General features: G+C 38.6%; 1 protein-coding gene across 1 annotated transcript in view; it reads right to left on the reverse strand.

The window, feature by feature from the left end:
- GPC5 (glypican 5) overlaps nucleotides 1-21,759 on the reverse strand; it is a 1,027,138-nt gene that overhangs the window by 788,189 nt on the left and 217,190 nt on the right. Inside the window, exon 3 of the mRNA XM_004680070.2 lies at nucleotides 19,999-20,693. Coding sequence (XP_004680127.1) covers nucleotides 19,999-20,693 — 695 coding nt within the window. The remainder of the gene's footprint in view (nucleotides 1-19,998; nucleotides 20,694-21,759) is intronic.

The following is a 21,759-nucleotide window of genomic DNA, read 5'->3' on the forward strand; positions in this document are numbered from 1 at the left end:
ACACTGCTGAGGGGAGCAGCGGGCGGGTCAGGAGAGGTCTGCCGCGCCATGTGGTCACCTCCGGGGCAGGGACTTAATTCATGCTGAAATGGCTTTAGCTCCTTAGTGCTGTGCCACCACTCCTGCTTCACCACCAGGGAGGACCCAGATTAACTTTTTAAGTGTGTACTTTCTGCTAGACAGCCCTTCTACCATTCTGAGATAACAGTCATTCTTAAAAACTAAGAAGGTTCGACAAGGATGCCCAATAAATCATCTATTTTTTTATAATGACAAATTATAAATCAATCATTCTTTAATGTCACATGGTAGCATTATACTCTGAATTACTACATGATAGTTAAAAAATCAGTACATTTTATGAGGAAAACACTGAAAATGATAAGCAGACTAAAATATAACTTATGATATTCAAATTAACACAATTCCTGATACTCCATTCATTAATGCATACAGTGCATTTTAAAGGTGTAGAAGGAATACATAACCAATTTCTCCAGAGAAGAGGGAACAAACTGGTTGAGACCTAACCAGGTCTCAACAAAGTCCTCAATTTTATAAATATATATAAGTAGATATATCCATATCCGTGTTTATTCTTTGTTGCCTAATTTTACAAAATTCGAATTATATCCTGTGTATATCTGTATCTCCAAAACTTTCTTGTGTCACTAAAATGACACATCATAAACATCCCCTGAAGTCCCTAGATGTATATGTCAGTGTTATGTTTTCTAGTATATGTCTATGCAGAGAAAGAGACACTCACTGACACACACTCATTCAATGTAATAGGTGGGATTGAATCATAATGCCAAGTTCTACTTTTTTAATGGGACAGATTCTTCATATTTTGCTTGTTTCTCCCACTCCCACTTCCCACTCCAGCCACTCAGATCTTTCCCTTCCCAAATAACTAAGTACAGAAAATTGTTATGGCTCTTCTATTTTACCTCATGTTCATGTGCTCATGTAATTTGAACAGAAACACATTCACATAGATCATTATGAATACAAAGATAATGTGAGTAAAAATCTAATGCTTTATAAAAATAGGATCATATTATGTTTCTATTTTTCACTGCCATGGTAACACATAAAAATCCTTTTACATCAATTGAGATGGCTTACGTCCATTATCTCTGATGGCTGCACAATTCCCCTTGGGAGGGGTTGTGTCCTGACTTACTCAGCATTTCCCGGTTACTGGATATTTACTTATTTCCAGTATTGTGGTTAGAAGCTTACTGCAGCTATAAACATCTTTGATGATACTAAATGTTCAACTACTACTACTATTTCAATATAACCAAATCTCAAGAAATTGGATTGTCAAATGTCTGTCAAAGCACTCCCGTGGAGCACGAATGGAAGGGAGCTGTTGGTGAGAGGCAGACTGTGCACTATGTGGGGGTCAGACATATAGACCACTATGATCACATAAAAGAGGTCTGGCGGGCCCTCCCTGGTGGTGCAGCGGGTTAAAGCACTGCACAAAGAAGCTAAAGCCACTTCTGCATGAGTTCGATCCCCGCCTGCCCCGGAGGTGACCACATGGCGCGGCAGACCTCTCCTGACCCGCCCGCTGCTCCCCTCAGCAGTGTACTTCGTCAATCTGCCTGTTCTGCTCCCCACTTTGTCTCTGGTGAATTCTCTCACCCTCTGCATCTCTGGCCTGTACCCCAGTTCTGTATGAATAAATAAATAAATCTTTAAAAAAAAAGAGAGATCTGGCAAGTGTACCATGGAAAGACACTGAATGTATAGGAGTGAAGTTCATCTGTCATTCTGGTGACTCTGTAGATGGACTGGAGGTTGGGAGGAAGGGGAGACAGGGAGTTGTAGTGAGATCACCCTAATCAAGATGCATCTGCCTACAGAAAGTCTCAAGGACGATGCCCAGTTTTCTAAGCACCAATGTAGAGTCAGAGGATATCATAGAATGAGCACATGTGGAAAATAATATTATGATTCAGGTCTAGATTAGTGGGCCCTGCAAATTCTCTGGGACATTCATTCTGAGAGTGTCAAGTGCAAATCTACATAGATAGGTCTGTTACCCTATATATACTCAGGGTACATACAAACAAGGTGACTTAATATGTGCATACAATTCCTAGCAGGAATATACCTGACTAACCTGGAATTAAAGTATTATAAAGGGGGAAAAGGAATTATTTCTTATTTATTTCAAATTTTTCATAAACAGAATTATTAATACTTTCAGTTGTTTTAGCTTAAAAATCCCTTTTTGCATTAAGATTAAAATGAATGCATATATGTTATTTGTATTTAAACTTATGGTGCTCTTAACTGTAATTTGAGTTCTTTTTTTTTTAAGATTTATTTATTTTTGCATACAGAATATGGGTACTGACCAAAGGTGAAAGGGCTGTGAGAGGATTCGCCAGAGACAGTGGAAAGGAGCAGAGCAGGCAGATCACGAAGTCCACTGCTGAGGGGAGCAGCGGGTGAGACAGAAGAGGTCTGCTGCGCCATGTGGGTCAGCTCCATGGCCACCAACTGTTATATCTCTATGATGTCAGGCAAATAAAGTTCATGGCCAAACTGCCTTTTGTTCAGTGTCTTTGATCAAGGAAAGATTTATCTGTTAGGGCACACATGACTCCCTTTGTTCTGAGGCTAAATGGTCAATGTGATGAAGCACCTCTGTCAGCAGAGGCCAGACTGGGGGGGGGGGGGTCCCATGTGACATCTCTGGGCTGGGAAACAGCGAGGCCTTCTGCATGTTCCAGTGTGGAAATGAGGACCCTCTGTCAAAGGATGCCAGTATTTGCAATACATATGTTAGTTATACAGATGACAGCATTTGTTGAATAACAAGTAATATAATATCAAATTCTAATCAGTATTACATACTATGAATTTTTTTAAGATTTGTTTATTTATGCATACAGAACTAGGATACAGGCCAGGAGTGCAGGGATGGTGAGAGGCAGAGTGAAGAGTAGAAGAGACAGATTCACGAAGAACACTGCTGAGGGGAGCAGTGGGTGGGTCAGGAGAGGTCTACCGTGCTATGTGGATCAACTTTGGGGCTGGGGATAGAACTCACATAAGTGCAATTGTGGCTAACTTGCAGTGCTTTGCCTTGACCTGCTGAGCCTCCAGGGAGGGCCACATATTATGAATTTCTAATACATTTACAAAACATCCATATCTTTTCCAACTCACAGATGGCACATCTCTCTGTCCAAGTAACATTTTTAAAATAATTTCCCATTGCTTTGGTGTATGCTCTGAAGTAGAGGCTTCAACCTAATGCACCTTGTGAATATTACAACTCAGTTCACACAGAGAAAGGACGGAACACACACAAAAAAAATGAATATAGAGCCAAAGGAATGACATCCAGACAAAGATATTTGCCTGAGATATGTTTTCTTTCTATGGACACAGACCAAATGGAGAAAGTCAAGAGAATGCTTAGTCTCCTAGTTTCACATTGCTGTACCTGGCACTTGGGAAGAGGACAATTAAGTCCAACTCACAAGGAGTCTGCAAAGGAAGTCAGCTTCTGGATTGCATTCCCAGAGCCCACGGTAAGTTACAGAATGACTGACCCTTTTGTAATGAGAGATCATCCACTGGAGGGGGCAACAGAAGATGGTCCCCTGTCAGCTTGCTGCTCCCCAGCCAGACAGCAGGTTACATTCCCTTAGACTTCTCCCAAAATATCTTACTTATGGCCACAACCCCAATATGCCATGGAAGATACATCTTGGCAGCATTTCCCAGTGTTTTTAGTAGAAAATCCCTAACATGAACAAGCAAAAGCAGGGTCCTCATTAGATATGTGTTGGAAACGCTCACCTCAATGTAATTAGTGGATGAAATAGATTTGTCAGAACCTTTCACATAGGAAGCTGCAAGGAGAGTCTTCAAGACTCTCCAGGAGATGAGTATTATACGTAGCTTTGCCCCAGATTTAAGATCATGCTATGCTTTTTCAAAGGACGCCTTCTATTGACAAAAACCTAACAACAACCACAAAAATCTGACCTACAATCTAACAAAAGCCATTAACGAACTGCAGAAAGCAGTGAATCCTTAGGTGACGAGCAGGAGCTCACAGGTCTGTAGAAGTCTAAAAGGGTACCTCGCAGACAAGGCCACAATCCTGATCCAGCTGCAAAAGCAGTGACGGTTATCCTTGGACCAAATCAGTGTGTGAAATGCAGTTCCAAAGCCTGACATTTGTCTTTCAGGACCAAGAACTGCAAAGGAGATTGCATGCCCTAGAATCTCCCCTATGCAGAGTCGCTCTCATGCACTTCATCAAGGTATGTTTCTAATGCTTATTATTTTACTTTTGCCTTTATTTGCAATAACCTAATTTGATAAAAGGCATCTTTGACTGGATGTACAATAAATGCAGATACAATATTAATAATGCCTGAGTATGTATCTATGTTTAAAGTTTAAGTGGAAGCATTTTATTAAAAGATATGCATTCATTAAAGGAATCATAGATTATCACAATGTCTCACTGTGCTCTCGTGGGAGAGATGAAATGTTAGTAATGTAAGATTCAATGAAAAGTTGTAAATGCTTGAAATTAAATCTTACTGAGTGCATTAATCAAGAAGTCTCTACTATAGATTTTGGAGGTCATTTCAGTTCAATAAATATTACCAGACACAGGAGTGGGGGTAAAAAGATGGGAAGTGTCTATGAATTCTTTAAACAAGTTTTCAGTGTTGTTGGTGAGATGGCTGTAGTAGACGTAAAGTCAAGTCAACACGGGGTTGAAGGGCATAGGTGATGTACTTTCACCTGGAACATGAATGCAAGGGAGTGCGGATCAGGAGAAGTGGAGAGACACAGATGACGGATGACAAAGGGCCTTCTATACTATGCCTGGGGATTGGACTTTTGCAAATAGATACAAGTAAGATAAAGATGTAGGAGACCAGTTGGAGGCAATTCCAATAGTCCAGGCAATGCAGAAGAAAGAGCAGATTTACTGTTGATTGAAGGAATTCATTTGTAGTAAAGACCTAGACTGTAGCCAGACTACCAAGCGAGACAAGAGACGTCCTCTACCTCCTGGACACAATTCAATGTATACTATTTTACAATAAAAGAGGAATGAAATATCGATACATATTACACTATAATTAGGCCTTCAGAACTTTTACTATGTGAAAGATATTAGTCACCAAAGACCACATATTACATAGTGCTATTCACATGAAGTCTCTAGAAGAGAAAATGTGCTGAAACAGAAAGTAGCTACCAGGAACGGGGGGAGGGAAGGAAGAGGGGGTGAGAATCACTGCTGAAGCATATAGGATGCATACAGGAAAAATATAAGTGAATGATTAACTAACTGCATATACGCCGAATGCAACAAAGGCCAAGTCACAGTGCCGTCATGGTGTAACTGGTATGTGTATACAAAGTTATTAAGCCTTGTCTGCAGAGGTTGGGGAAAGTTTCCCAGAGTTAGCAATATTAAGAAGAGACACAAATGAGGCCCTGCGGACCCCTCCTGGTGACACAACGGCTTAAAGTGCAGTACCAGGAAGCTCTCTGCAGCCACTGCAGCTCAGGTTTGATCCCTGGCCAGGAAGCTGACCCACATGGAGCGGCAGACCTCTCTGGACCCGCCCACTGCTCCCCCTCAGCAGTGTACTTCGTCGATCTACCTGTTTTGCTCCCCACTCTGTCTCTGGCGAAGCCTCTCACACCCTTTCCCCCCACAACCCGCCTGCATTTCTGGCCTATACCCCAGTTCTTGTATGCCTACATAAAATAAATCTTAACAAAAAAAAAAAAATGAGGAGCAGTATTAGCAAGATAAAAATGGTATCATGGAGTCATGGTTAGGAAGAGCTTCTCTGCATTCTTGTTAAAGAGTAAGGAGAGGATTGTGAAGCTAAATGAATCAAAAGAATGCCAGCATAGCTAGGGCAGAGAATTAGCACGACTGGTGTGAGAACAGGGTGAAGTGAAAGAAAGGTCACATGTGCAGAGCACTAAAGGTCACTAGAAAGACACTTATCTGTTACTCTAATGTCCACAAACAGCTGCTTAAAGACTTCTAAGTATTATCTCAGTTAGAATAGGGAAAGAGTACTGTGATTTTCTGTGGAGAGAAGATTGGAGATGCTAAAGTGGATTTGGGAGAGTGAGTTACTCTATTGTGCATTGCAACAGTGCAACTGCAAGCCCAGTTGGTATGGATCTGATATCTAGCAATAGGTGAACACACTCAACATGTATTTATTGACTGCTTACTTTGACATTTTGTGTTTGTATGATTTTTTTTATTGAGGTACCATTGGTTGAAAATATTGTATGTGACTTAGAGGTGCATGGTTCCACATGAAAGTTACCCCACCACGCCTGTTAGGGGAAAGGATGTCCTAAAGGAACTCTGCAGAGCTTTCTGGACTCCACCCCATATTCCAGTGATTGGAAACTAACAACCCCCAGCAATATCAAGGAGAGAACTGTGAGGACCCAAGGGCAGAGCTAAGCAGGCATTCTGGGGCTTTGGGGGATATACAGGGGACCATTTTAGATGTGCTCTCTCTGGACTGCCTGGCTCTCTCTGGATGGCATGCCTGGTGGCTGGTCCCTTGGCTCTTAGTAGCTATCAGTGTGTTATTGGAGTTCCAAGTCAGCGGAGCTGGTAAGATGTTCTAGTTACCTTGTATCTCTCTCTCTCTTTCCCTGGGTTGTACCTTTTCCTTTCCCCTTTGTAAATAAACCCATAACTGACACTTTTGTGTGTGCCTGCAAAACAATTGAATTTTAAGCGCTGTTGTGGACCTCAAGACAGGCAACCCAGTTCACAATAGGGTTCCCTGTAACAATTCTGTAACATACCTACCACCCAACTGCTCAATTCTCCACCACAGTTCACTGTGCCCCATTCACCCCTTTGCAACCCAATCCCACCTTTTCCGTCTGGTCACCTCAGTTCTGCAAAAGTTTCTGGGGTTCATTGTCTGTTCTTTTGTTGCTTTGTTTTTCACACATGAGTGAAATTATCCAGTATTGGTCTTTCTCCTCCTGACTTATTTCACTTAGTAACATCTCCAGTGCCATCCACGTTGTTGCAAATGGCAAGACTTGCAAGTGCATGTAATTAGCCACCTAGTCATCTTTACTTGACTCCAAAATGTCTTTCATTGAAAAACAGCTTTTCATGTCTGAAAGTTTACTATCTATGAGGGGAAAAATGCCTATAATATATGGGAGAAGCCTTTTCCTCTGGAGGCCTCATAGCATTAATGATAAAATGTCTCTGGATGTCAAACAAAAAGACACGTTGTTCCTCTGCATCCCAATGCCTCAAGAAGCATACTCCAATAAAAAAGAACAAACCTATAAGAGAAAGTTACTCATTGGAATATACTGGTTTTCAATCTGTGTGAGTCAATTTTCAAAATTATACATTATAACTTTTTATGACAGTTTTATTGCCATATAATTCATGTAGCATAAAATTCATCCTTTAAAAAGTGCAATTCAGGGATTTTTACTATATTGACAAAGAAGTACAGCCATCAACACTGTTATTTTGCAAGATCTTTATCACTTCCTCCTCCTCCCAAAATAATAATGTATGCATCAGCAGTAATTCCCAATTCATCCCCAGATCCTGCTAACCACTAACCCACTTTCTGTTTCAATGGATTTGCTATTTATGAGAACAACATCATATAATACGTGACTTTGGTGACTAACATCTTCCACAGAGTGTAAAGTTCCCAAGGCCTAATTATATTGTAGCATGTATCAACACTTCAGCCCTCTTTAATTGCCAAATAATATTCCACTGTATGACTATAACACATTTTATATACTCATTCATCAGTACATGGACATCTAGGTCATTTCTACTTTTTAGCTATTATGGAAAAAGTCACAGCGAATAGCCACACACAAGATTTTTGGAAATACACATAATAATGCATTTTGTGAATATGTGTATTAAATTTCTTCGGGTAAATAACTTGGCCTGGAATTGCTGGGTCATAGGGTAAATACTGAATTGTTTTCAAAGTCAGTACACAATTTTACAATCCTTCTGGCAATGTACAAATTATTCAAATGTCTGCACACACTCAATCGCTCTTATTATGCTCTCCCTAGTGTTTATATGAGAGCAGTCAGAGAGTGTGAATTCGCATTGTCTCACAGATTTCGATTTGCATGTTCATAATGATAAATTATGTAGAACAGTTTTTCATATGTTTATTAGTCATTTGTATACCTTCTTTGGAGAATGTCTACTTATACCCTTTGCCTGTTTTAATTAGGTTATTTTTTTATTGCTGCACAGTCTAATTGTTAATTAGTACCTGCACATAAACATTAACATGGAGAGTACAATACATGACAGTGATGTTACATTTCTCATTTAAAAGCAAGTGCTTCCATAATTCCAGTATGCTCTTGGAATTATTTAACATCTCTGCATTTCTTCGTTTTCTGTTTTATTATTTATATATACCTTTAATTTGATATTTGTTCCAAATTCTATTTGTCCCTTCCTTTAGCCTATACATATGTGAATGCTCTGTCATGTCCCTAACAGACTGTGGATTGCATCTATTATTATAATGAAGTAGATCTCTTATTCCTTGTGTGTGTGATTTTTCTTCTTTGCTTGTTTTTGTTGCTCTTCTGATTTCATATTCTGGAATCATCCTCTCCAACAATCTGCTGACATATTACAATGGGAATGAGAACCAACAGTGACCAGTAAGGGTGTCCGAAGATGCTTCAGAGAAAGGAACAGGCCCAAAACACCAGCAATGAGAACGCACACCGAGGATTCCAATCAATGATAACTAAGTTCTGCTTTTTCTTGCTAAATTGGAAGATGATGAGCCTACACATTTTATGGCCTACTTTGTAAACACTTAAAGATAGTTTGCCTGAGAAACAAACCAACATAAACAAAAGTGTCACTGAAAGCAGAGAACGCTCACAGCACTTATGAGGGACTAAATCAAGGCAGACATTTAATTGTATGCACCACTTGATATTTTAAGAGATGTGGACTAATATTCACTCACATCTTCAGCAGGTCTCAAATAAACTGAATTTCTGTGACTTTCCAACCAAAAGAAGCCTATCCATAATAAGTATTGCTTATTCTATTCTCAGTGAGTTAAGTGTAAATATCATTTTCAAAAAGATTTTAAAATTTACTCTAAAATGAATACATATGAGCAGTTGCAAAAGATTTAATTCTTTCATGAGGAAACTAACAGAACAAAGAGCTGCTTGAAAGCGTATACCAGAGCCATCATTATAGTCAGTAAAAGACACAGAGTTACTATGGATGTAAATATGCTGACGAAAATAACATGTAATTAAATAGGACAGAAATTACTTGTGACTTATCAGTTATTTGTAAATTGACATCAAACTTCACAGGGCATAGTTTGACCCATAGTAAATAGATAGTAAGTTTAAAAAAATTGCATGTACCTAGAAATGATTCAGAGGTTTGCTCCATGAAATCATTGAAAGAGGGCCCTCCCTGCTGGCACGGCGGGTCAAAGCACAGCACTAAGCTAAAGCTACTTCAGCATGAGTTTGATGCACATGCCACGACAGACCTCTCCTGTCCTGCCCGCTGCTCCCCTCAACAGTGTACTTTGTCCATCTGCCTGTCCTGCTCCCTCCTCTGCCTCTGGTGAAGCCTCTCACCACCCCTGCACCTCTGCCCTGTACCCCAGTTCTGTATGCATAAATAAATAAACCAATCTTAAAAAAAATCATTACAAGAGTGTGGAATAATGTCATGCTTTCTTTCCATGTTTTGGGTATTCATTTTGTAAAATGTGTTTTTTGAGGTGACATTAGTTTACTTCCTTATTTGTATTTCAGATGTACAGGACCCTCACACTTCAGAGGAACAACTTCCCACTCTGTTTTTATCCCTCTCCCTTGCCCTCTGCTTTTCTCATTTCTGTAGTAAGTTTTCAAGGGTTACTTTTTTAGTTTGGCTTTATCTGGTTTCTCTATATTCCATATGCAAGTGACACTATTCTTGTATTTCCTTTTCTCTTCCTGACTTATTTCACTCCTTAATGCTTACTACTTTGTTGAGAGAAATTGTAACTACACAGCACTGGAAACATCATGGCTTGTTATAGAATTCTTCCCTATGCAACTGGAATACAAAGGAGCCCTATCCCTGGATCAAAACCTAGAGCTAATCTTGAAATGAACAGCTCAACTGTGGCAGATGGGATGAGGTAGAACTTCTTCAAATCAGACTATCCATGATGCACAAACATAACACAAAGATAGTGAAGATCTTAGTACATAGTCTACACCAAAATAAACCCTAGAATTATGACTATAGAATGGAGGATATAAAGAAAGGGGGTACCCTGTGGTTTATGGTATAAACTACAGGTATTTTGGTGGTGGGCATGATTCGGTAAGGTAGATGTAGTGAGGTGTGAACCTATTCTCCTAAATCATATATTGTATTTTAAACCAGTGATAAGTCAATAATGACACTTGTAATAATAATAAAAAATACACAGTAAACATGAACAAAATGCTGGAAAGCTACATCACTTCACTTGGCCATAAGGTGAATATTTATAGAAAGAAGGAAAGGAAAAAGTTCTAAGTGTTTACAAGTTCAGTGATGACTGGCATTACAAGATTCACTCTTTAAGAAACATGTCCTTGTGAAATCCAACATTGATTGAGTAGCTGCAACCAGAACAGCTTTCCAAATCCAGCAATATGTAAGACAGCTTGAAACAGCACAAACAGAGGCTTTGGTGGAAAAGTCAGTCTTCACCACGAAAGCATAAAGCTGCTTTCAAAGTCTCAGAAATGTAAGGGAAGAGCGGCTAAGTCTACCAAGGAGATAGAAAATCTCAGAAAATGCATCCTGTGGAGCAAATTCTAATCACACAGAGTATCAGGTCAAGTCTGCAGGTGAACATTTAATAGAGATAAGCCATGTGGCTGTTTTTTCCTAGAAGACAAGATGGGCTGTGGGAATGAGGAGCTGGGTATACTGAAGGCAACAGAAAATGGAGACCCTGAATTGATGAAGCCAAAGATTTGCCAAGTTGGGCCCTCCCTGGTGGTGCAGCAGGTTAAATAAAGCACAGCACTAAGAAACTAAAGACACTTTAGCATGAGTTCAATTCCTGCCAGCCTTGGAGATGATCCACATGGAGCAGCAGACCTCTCCTGACCCGCCTGTTGCTCCCCTCAGCAGTGTACTTCATTTATCTGCCTGTTCTGCTCCCCGCTCTATGTGTGGTGAATCCTCTCAATGTCCCTGCACCTCTGGCCTGTACCCTAGTTCTGTGCATAAATAAATAAATAAATAAATCTTTAAAAAAAAAAAAAAAGAATTGCCAAGTCATGCAACTGGGATAAATACCAGCTCACCAGTGCTCAAAGGCAAAACAAAACAAAATAGAAGGAAGCAAAGGTACACAAATTAGCTGCATACTCTAAAATGATCAATGCACTTCAAGATCTTTTCAGAGATAAACAACCAAGAAAGCTTTGTTGTATCCCGAGAATACACCGTGGACCTGGAGAATTAAGAGCTCAGCTACAACATCAAGCCCCCGCTGAACTACATTAGAAAAAAGTAATACTTGTTTGTACGGCATCCAATTTAAAGAGAATTCGCCCTATTAAAGTAGAGGAGAAGCTTTGCCAGCAGTGATACATGTGAACTAATACACACTTATAAAACTCAAGCAGAAATCATTGCAGGAAAATGTAAAAGAATCACAGGCTATTATTAAAGTCTTTTTACACCCCGGAGACCAAAGCTCATATTATTGTAATAAGAATGCTGTTATTTTAGGAACTCTCATCATGTACCAAAGCAAAATGCATACAAAATACCAAAAATGGTAGTGCAAATTGTCCTTCCACTACTGACGTTCCAAACAGCATATTTCACAGAGGCCTGAGACCACAGCCAAGAGTTCTCCTGTGCCAGATCACGGAGGTAGAGGGAACACCCAGATGTCATGGGTGAAGAACTGGAAAGATGCATGGCTGGTGTCCAACAATTTTCAACACCCAGGTTGCCTGTGGTCTGTCAATCTAGCCTCTATCAGCAGGCCCTCCAGGAGAGTCAGACAGAGCTGTGGTTACAGTAGCAATCTCATCAAGAAAACATGACCAGAACTGAATGAAATGGAGAGAGCATTCGGGAAAAGCAGGTGTCTGGGAAGAGGCAGAAGTATAACAGCCTTCAGATGTTTGAAGTCTAAAATGGCTAAAACTTACTCCTTCTCTTCAGAGCATTCCGAGAACCATGGGTGGCATTTTCAGCTGGAAATACTTGTTCACCATAAGGAGGCACTTTCCAGCAACTGGAGCTGCCCATAAGTGTGATGGATCACTGGCTGTGGGAGATGGTTGTTCAGATGCCCCTTTGGAAATTAGTATGACTTTTAATAACAATTTTCCTTAGGAAATTAGTTAGAAATAAGAATATTTCTATATACTTACATGTTTTATATGACCACCAGCATTTCTTCTTTTTTTTTTTTAAGATTTATTTATTTATGCATACAGAACTGAGGCCAAAGGTGCAGCGGTGATGAGAGGACTCATCAAAGACAGAGTGGGGAACAGAACAGGCAGATGGACAAAGTACACTGCTGAGGGAAGCAGCGGGGAGATAGGAAAGGTCTGCCACGTCAGGTGAGTCAGCTCCAAGGCAGGTATTAAACTCGCACTGAAGTGGCTACAGCTAGCTTGCAGTGCTGCATCCTAACCCGTTGCGTCACCAGGGAGAGCCCACCTATTCTTAAGTAATGAATACCACCATTATTCTCAGGAAAATAAACATCACATATTAATCATGCAAAAATTTCAAAGTCTCATGACAAATTTTTCTTAAAACTATGCAAGCTTGTTACCTAATGGGTTCGCCCAGATTTTTTGACTTAATTCATATGAGGTAGAGAACCTTGGCAGTGGTACAGAGCCACTGCCAATCATTTCAGGCTCAGGGGAGATTATTAAAGGGTCAAATTGGACCTCTCCTGCCCTTTGATTCACATGTTCAAGGGGCAAATTGCTAGTGATAAAGGGTTCAGCTCTAATCATATATGTAAATTGTAAAAATACCTCAACATAGTGTCACATTTACTTGAGCTAGAGACTGAATGGAAAATTGAATATTCCTATGACTTAGCTCTGGTCAAAGTATGTTTGCATCATTTGCACTTGCACACACCTAAATTGGCTTACTATCGAGAGAAGCACTCATTACAGCTACTTGCTGATTACCATCACCAGCTCTGGAGTAGCAAGCTCCCTATCATTATCCAGTGTCCACAATTAAGTGGATAATCATCTCTGAAAGTGAGCTACAGTGATGAGTTGGATGAGTTGGCCTGATGGTCTTTCCAGAGTCTAGTGAATCCTCCCCTTTCTTCTTTAGAAGCCTACAGATGCTTCTGCTTTTGGAAAGTTCATTTTGAATTCTTTCAGATTTGCTTTTTATCCTATTTTCCTATTCAGTTGTTACTAATTCAACACATATATATTCCCTTTACTCTTGCTAAGTTCCCTGCTACTTAGAACAGCCGGATCATTTGAACAAAATACTTACTAATCACAAATTCAACATTAGCCAGCATGTAATTTAAATAAAAGATCAGACCAAGTAATAAATGATAGCATCAACTACATAATAAATATTTTCAATGAACTGTTGCCTAACTCTCCATAGATGTGTGTCTATATGTAGCTATTTATAATCTTTGCTCCCAGTTTTCTCTTCTGTGTCAGTCAAGTACAGAAATACCCATGAATGAGAGGTCTTAATTTTTTTTTTTTTTTTTTGCTTCAAAATAATGACCTTGTACTGTTTTTTATATTGTGGAACCTGAAGCAACTCCCCATTCCATTTCTTTCTTTCTTCTTTATAAACTCTTTTGGTTTATTTTATTTTATTTTATTTTAGATTTATTTTATTTGTGCATACAGAACTGGGATACAGGCCAGAGGTGCAGGGGTGGTGAGAGGATTCACCAGAGACAGAGTGGAAAGCAGAACAGGCAGATTGTCGAAGTACACTGCTGAGGGGAGAAGAGAGTGGGTCAGGAGAGGTCTGCAGCACCATGTGGTCACCTCCGGGGCAGGCGGGGATCGAACTCATGAGGAAGTGGCTTTGGCTTCTTAGTGCTGTGCTTTAACCTGCTGCACCACCAGGAAGGGCACACCCCATTCCATTTCTTTTGTTAATTCCAATCTCTAGCATTTACACATTTTAATCTGTCACAGTAAAAAGAACTCACTCCATAGACCCAAAATTAAATTATTTATAGCCATTCTTCTTTAAAACTCTAGGAATCAAGTCTGGTATCACATTACTTCATCCTACTAACAAAGTTGTTCACTCTTTAACTGAAGGCCCTCACCAGGAACTTGTGGCAATTCAGTTGTCTCCAAGCTCCTGGAATCAAATGCAGTATTCCACATGTGTTTTGTCAGAGAGAATAGCACAGAGCCCTTTTACACTGCAAGCAGGTTATGGTCTAGAACAGTATATGAATTCTTCTATCTCTTCTTCATGCCCCAAAGGTCTCCACACACAGTACATGGCATCCCACCATGCAAACTTCACATCTTTTATCAAATGCAAGTACTAGATTTGATGTGGAATATAAATTATAAATGTAAAATATTTAAAATTAGAATGGCATTGTATTTTACGTGAATTACTTTGGAGACTGAAATTTTGAGCATTTGTCCTAACTTATTTGTCCCATAACCCCTATTACATCATATCTCTTCAGTGACTTGTAGAAAAATGAATACAACATCATTAAAAGAAACAGAACAAATGACTATGTTGCCATTAGTAATTCAGGCTATTACTCTTATGTTCTTTTCAGTTTACATAAAAAGGTATTATGGAATACCAAAATCATAGAATTAATTAAGGATGCTTTCATTCTGCAGTTAGATAAATTTAATGTGCATAAAGAATTTGATGAGATATTAGTTATCTCAACAACAGTTTAATTAGAGTGCATTAGTGTGTACCATACACCTTAAATTAAATTTTGATAGGTATTAAAATTGAAGTACACAACTATTCGAAATTAATGTGGATGCAACCAGCTGAATCTCCACTAATAGGTCATAGGTAAAACATGGGGAAACTGCTTATCCGTTTAAAAAATACATTGTGGACCTTTATTGTTGCTAATTATGCTTCTGGTCACAAGATGGTTACATAAGATACTCCTGCAATTCTTTTCACAGATGCACTGAAAATACAGCTACACCTGGAGCAATCTCTTCTGAAGTTGAAACTAGTTGAGTAACTCCCACACATCAAGTGAATGAGAAAGTTCTTACAGTGAATGGGGAGGAAAGATTGAGATATTCAGCCTCAACCCCACCCAGCACAGTGGCATACAACTAAAAGGAACCCCCAGTGCAGCAAACACAGCTCTAGGAAGACAGATTATAATAGCAAACACCTACACAAGAAGCAAAAATAGCCCAAATAAACAACCTAACTTTACATCCCAAGGCACTAGGAAAAGAACAACCTATGTTATCAGAGGATGGAAATAACAAAAGTCAGAGCAGAAATAAATCAAGTAGAGACTAGAAAAAAATGGAAAATAAGCAGTGAATGTAACAGCTGGTTTTTTGAAAAGATTTAAAAGAAAAGTCAAATCTGTAAATAGACTAAAAAAAAGCCCTCAAAATTATAAGTTAAAGAAGACACATTACAACTGATATCACAGAAATACAAAGGATCTTAATGACCATCAGTAACAAATTTATGCCAACAAATTGGATATCTATAAAGAACATATAGTAGTTCAGAACTGGCCACAAAACTGAATATGAAAATAATTAAAATATGAGAAGACTAGTAATGAGTAAGGAGATTGAACCAGTAGCAATAAAAACCCTATCAACAAGGAAAATCCTACGGTCAGGTGGTTTCACTAGTGAATTCCACTAGAATAAAAGAGGACTTTATCATTTATATCCTGATAAAGCTGAAAAACACTTTTTGTGTCTGAAATTATATTTATTAGTGAGTTTCTTGATATTTGTTCCACTTAAATACTGAAACTTAATCATGATCCTGCATTCTTATTCTTTTAGGTAAAGTATTAAGTTACATCAAAATAATAAGCTAGGGGCAATTGCTAGCACACAACATTTAAAAATAGATCAATTTTAATTTCTATTATGAATAAATGATTTCCTAATAAGAAATCATTTCTTCATTTTCATCAATTAACATTCATTAATATTAAAAACATTATATACATCTAAAATGTTTTTTGGAAACTCTAGTATTTCCCCATTCAAGAAAGGTCTTTACAATTTTGTTTGCTTACATTGAATAATCATATGTGTATTTTTAACTCTACACTAATTAGAAGAGGGATTTTTACTTTGGGAGCATTTCAATCTCCAAAAAAATCAATAAAGTATTAATAGGTAATGGAATGTGATAATAATCAGCACTTAAATACTTCCATGTAAAAGACACTAATCTAATTGTGAAAGGTCATTTTATTGTCATTAAAAACTCTAAGTTGTATGGTTATGTTCCCATTTTACCAAAGAGGAAAGTGAAGTTAAAAAAAGATTAAACAATCAAATACCCAAACTTGAGCTCATAAGTGGGAAAGACCAACATGAACTATGGTCTGAGAGTAGAACCTATGCCTTTAATTTCTATATTTTGATGAACATGTGTTACTGCTTGATTAAGCTAGGTTTAGTCTCAACTTCCACTATAATCATAAAATTAAATAATCTCTGTAAATTAGAATGTTTCTTTAACGGTTTACTGAATGAAAGACACAATATTCTGGAATCTGGAAAACTTTTTTTTCCAGGTAAAATTCACTCAATACGAGTATGATATATTGAGTGCCCCTATGAATTTCTAAAAGTGAAAATATGCATTTACTGAGGACTAGACCTGGAAGTACTAGATCTTAGAGATTGCTTTGGAAATGTGAGAAAGTCATTATTTGCTGGCTCTCCAGTAATCTATCTTGAATTTGTTAAATTCATTGATGTGTGAGCTGGTTATCAAAGCTTGATAAACAGCTTATAAATCACTTTGAAGTTGGCAGAAATAAATATTAATGAGTCAATTTTCAAGGAATTTAAAGTCAGTTTCTCCTTCTTCTGTCGCCATAAGTCAAAAAGAGAATCTCAGTTGTTCTATTTATAAAAGAATCAACAATTTATTAGTAACTGATGTTTCTCAAGATAGTCATAGAGCGATTAATTACATGAAACTCAGATTTTTCCTTAAAATAGGAACGTGTCCTTTCAAAATTCGCTAAGGAGTTTCATATGTAAGAGTTTTTTTCTTTTAACTTATTTGTAAAAGATAAGCAGGACAATGATTCTAACCCTTTGAGGTACTACAGTAACTTGCTCCAAGATTTATTCAAGAGTAAATAGGAAGGAATAGGAAAACAGCAAGGTTCTCAGGTACCAAGAGTCTCCTGATGCAGACATTTACCAGAAATATTCTACTTCAATACTACTCCCACTTCACCCACTTTAGTCAAAGAATCTATGTAGTTCATTCAGGCCGTGGGACTAATGAACAGCAAACCCAAGTTTTGAAAACATGTCTATCTAACTACAAACCTGTCAAACTTGTGTCATTTTTATCCTTACCATATGAAAAATAATTTTCTACATGACAGATTTTAAGGTGTTCAAATATAATAAAAATGATCTTAACATTCAATTTGTTTATCCATTTTTAAAAGATTTATTTATTTATGCATACAGAACTGGGGTACAGGCCACAGGCGCAGGGGTGGTGAGAAGTTTCACCAGAGACAGAGTGGGGAGCAGATGAAGTACACTGCTGAGGGGAGCAGCGGATTGGTCAGGAGAGGTCTGCCTCATCACGTGGATCACTTCCAGACCAGGGATTGAACTCATGCTGAAGTGGTTTTAGCTTCCTAGTGCTGTGCTTTAACCCGCTTCGCCACCAGGGAAGACCACTCTGTCTCAGAGTGGTAAATGGCATGTTCCAAATGAATCATCAAATCTGTACTTGGTTTCAGATTTTTGTGCCTTTTTTCCCTTTTGGAGATATTCAATATCATAATATTGACATTTTGTGCCCTAGATATAAATGCTGCTTCCTCAGCTTCGCCAATGCTTGACACCTTCAGATACATTTATTCTTTAGGTTGAGCTGGAATATTATAACCCTTTCAAATGTTCTGGCACATGTCTGATGTCCATATAGATATGAGCAAGGGCAAGAAGACCAGGACCATTGCACATGACTGGGAATTGTTCACTGAATAACTACACTCAGTTGAACCAGGCAAGGAGTGGGAGGTGAAAGCCAGCTCATTCACACTGTACGCAGCAAGCCACACATCAGAGTGGCTTCTGCCTAAACAAGATGCCATTTCCAGTTTGCTTAAAAACACACAAATAATGGACAATATTGGCTCACACACAAGCCATCAAAGACTCAGAAAGTTAAGAAGAACAGGGGAGGAGGTAGTTGAACTAAAAGATTTTCAGATCTAACTTCTATCAAAAATAAGTTAAAAGGACATTATAAAGTTCATAATGACAATGTTTGCTAATTTACTCAATAAATTCCAGGATGTGGGGATGTGATCTTGGCACTGACGGGCACGATTTCATCACAGATGAGAAGATGTAGGATAAATATAGAAGCCCACATATACTTCGGTATATGGAATATGAAAAGTACTACTTGAAAGGTTGTGAGTTTTGTTCACAAGGAAATGACTCTATAGAAGGAGAGAGAACTTTTTTACAACTCTTATGTCCTTTGATTCTATGAACTTTCTTGCAAAACATCTTTAAGCATCTTCCTGAAATAAAACATGATGCTGTATATACCATGTTTTGAAAATTCATCAGACCATCACTTGACAAGTTCTGGAGTCTCTAACTTTGACCACTAGTCAAATCTCCATTTAATGACTACACAACTGATATTTTCTATTTTAAAACTAAATACCTTTGAAACATTAACACCAGCTACCCATTTTTGAATGCCAGGCACCATAACCTGCAGTTTGATACATACTGCCTTTCATCCAGAACAGAATACTCCTAAAGTTACATACTGCTATTGTCATTTTATAAACACCAGGGAAAAGAACTCAAAGAGGCATGGAGGTGTCAAATTAGGCAAGGAGGTCAAAAGGTAGTTTCCCGTTACTAAAATCAAGAAATTGTTCGGGACATAATGAACAGCATAGTGCATAGTCTTGCAGATTTGAGAGTTGGTAAGAAAGCAAATCACAGAGAGAGAGTATGTGGGGGGGAAGGAGAGGGCAGGGAGAGGAAGAGAGAGGGAGGGAAGGAGGGAGAAAGAGAATGATTGACTGACTAAGAGAGTTGGGAAATACCAGCAGATTGCACATTCAAATATAACTGATCCTGACTTTAAACCTGAGCTTTTCCTATCTCTCCCTCCACTCACTCCATTTCCTAATCCCCTATTTTCTCTGGAAACCAGTATATTTTTTTACAAAGTCTCACAATTATTTTTGCCATTCTTTGCCATTTTGTTTACTGTGAAACAGCTGGGATTCTGATGGAGAATGAGAGAAACATGAACACAGGGGAGGCCCAGGGGAGGCACGACAACACCTCAACGTGATACAGTTACGGCCACAACTGACTAATAAAATGTAAGAAAAATTTAAAGAAAAAAACTGAACTAAATTAAAAAAAAAAAACTGAACTCTGAACTCCCTCTACCTCATTTAAGCTTCTACTTTGAGGAAAAGGCATTTTTATTAACAAAACATTTGCTACAAAATCTATCTTGAATTGAGTAACCCACCCCAAACACTTCCCTATGACTCCCACACTAGGAACTCATTCAACAGCTGTAATTTAAAAGTACATTCAACACACTTTATATAGATGGATAGCTCTTGAGTTAAGCCAGGCAGGAAAAGCAGGGTGGTTGCTTACCTGTTCCAACAACTTTTGTCCACCGAGGTGGGCCTGCATCACGGCATCATTGACAAGCAGGTGGAAGTTCAGGAGCACGTGTTCAATGTCATATGTCCCGTGCATGGCATCTGACAGCTCTTCCAAAGACCGGATGTACGCGTGCCAGTGTGGATTAAGCTCTGCCATGTGGGCCAAACAGCCTCTCATGACGTTGAGGCAGTAGCCGGTGCAAGGCTTGCTGAGCGCCAGGCCCTGACAGTGAGGGCAATACTGCATCCTCAGAAGGGCCCGGCTGCACTCTCTGGGGAAGTGCAGATGGTCCGTGGTGTTGATGACTTCAATGCCCAGATTCAGGGCCTGCAGGAACGTGCGGCTGGGCAACAGTGACCTGCCCATCTGACCCATGACTCTCTTGGGAATATTCCCGAATGGACTGATGTCCCGGCGGGCCATCCGGATGCATCCTGAATATTCCAGGGAACTGTCAGTCACACCAGGGTTAATGAGATGATTGTAGACTAGAGGGAAGAGGCTATCGAAGAATCGGTTGACAAACTCTTCAGGATTAACATCTGCGCCAAATAAATAAAGGCCTACGTCAGCGAAGAACTCCTGAACAGAAGCAGCAGCCTCTAAGGCCATGTTCCTATAGGTGTTGCAAAAAAGGATGCTGGTGTAATTTTCTGCTTGTCTGATGAGTGTTTCAAGGGTTTCTGTAACAAAAGCAGAGGTAAAGAATGGCGGGCTTAGTATTCATGTTAAAACGACTTGTCCATCTGTTCCATACATTAAATAAGTTTGATTAGTGCAAGCTAATCCAGTGGTCTCAATGGGAAGCCAGTTCAGTTTTAGAAGGATGATGGCTGGTCAATAGTAGGTGTTATAGACAACTCACAAGTTACACGGCTATAACCAACAGACTCAACCCTGTTTTACAAAGGATAGAATTTTAAAACAAGGTGCATGGATGGTAGTTTCTTACTTATTTTATTTCATAGACCACAACCCACTAATGATAGGCAGAAAAATATCACTGAGAGAACAATCTTCACTTATGTGTTCCAATTGATAAAGAAATAGTAAATACTTGATGTACCATATATGACATACACAGTATAGTTTTTCTTTTATCTTTTTCAGAATGAAAGCCAGTAGCTGACACATGTTAGTTACTAAAGACAGAAGCTAAATTCCTGGAGGAAAACCAGAAAACCCGCAGACCTCTTGTACAAATTAAAAAGAAAGAAAAGAAAATGAGTGGTTTAATATTAATCCCATTATTAAACTCCCCTTAAATTTTGATGCTTTTTAAGCAGTGGGAAAGTCATGCACTGAAGTAACTGATGAAAATAAATGATTGTGCAACCACTTTCTCCACCATATTCTGTAGTTCTTCAAGGATGTGGCTGTAGGATATTTTATTTTCTTACATAAGTAACTGATGCTTCCAAATCAGTTTTTCCACATAAAGAACCAAGAATAATTTAGTCTCAAATTAAGGGTGGTTTTAGTTATCAGCAATTAAAAATTGTACTTCAGAACGATAGCTTTTGCAGCAGCTGACTACCTGAATATACTGAAATTTCATTTCACAATTAGCCTAAGTAAGGCTGCTGGATATTATCAACATATAGCTAATTATAAAATACATCAACAATGTTATCTCTTATAACCAATCTCAGAGTTATTCTTAATTAGGTTTAAAATAATCAGTAGTCAAATTAATGAGCATTTCATAAGAAGAGGTGAAACACCAGAATACAAAAGAAAGAACAGTTA

This window comes from Condylura cristata, unplaced genomic scaffold (genome assembly GCF_000260355.1).
Source record: "Condylura cristata isolate star-nosed mole 26May11 unplaced genomic scaffold, ConCri1.0 scaffold00010, whole genome shotgun sequence".
In the NCBI taxonomy this organism is placed as follows: domain Eukaryota; kingdom Metazoa; phylum Chordata; class Mammalia; order Eulipotyphla; family Talpidae; genus Condylura; species Condylura cristata.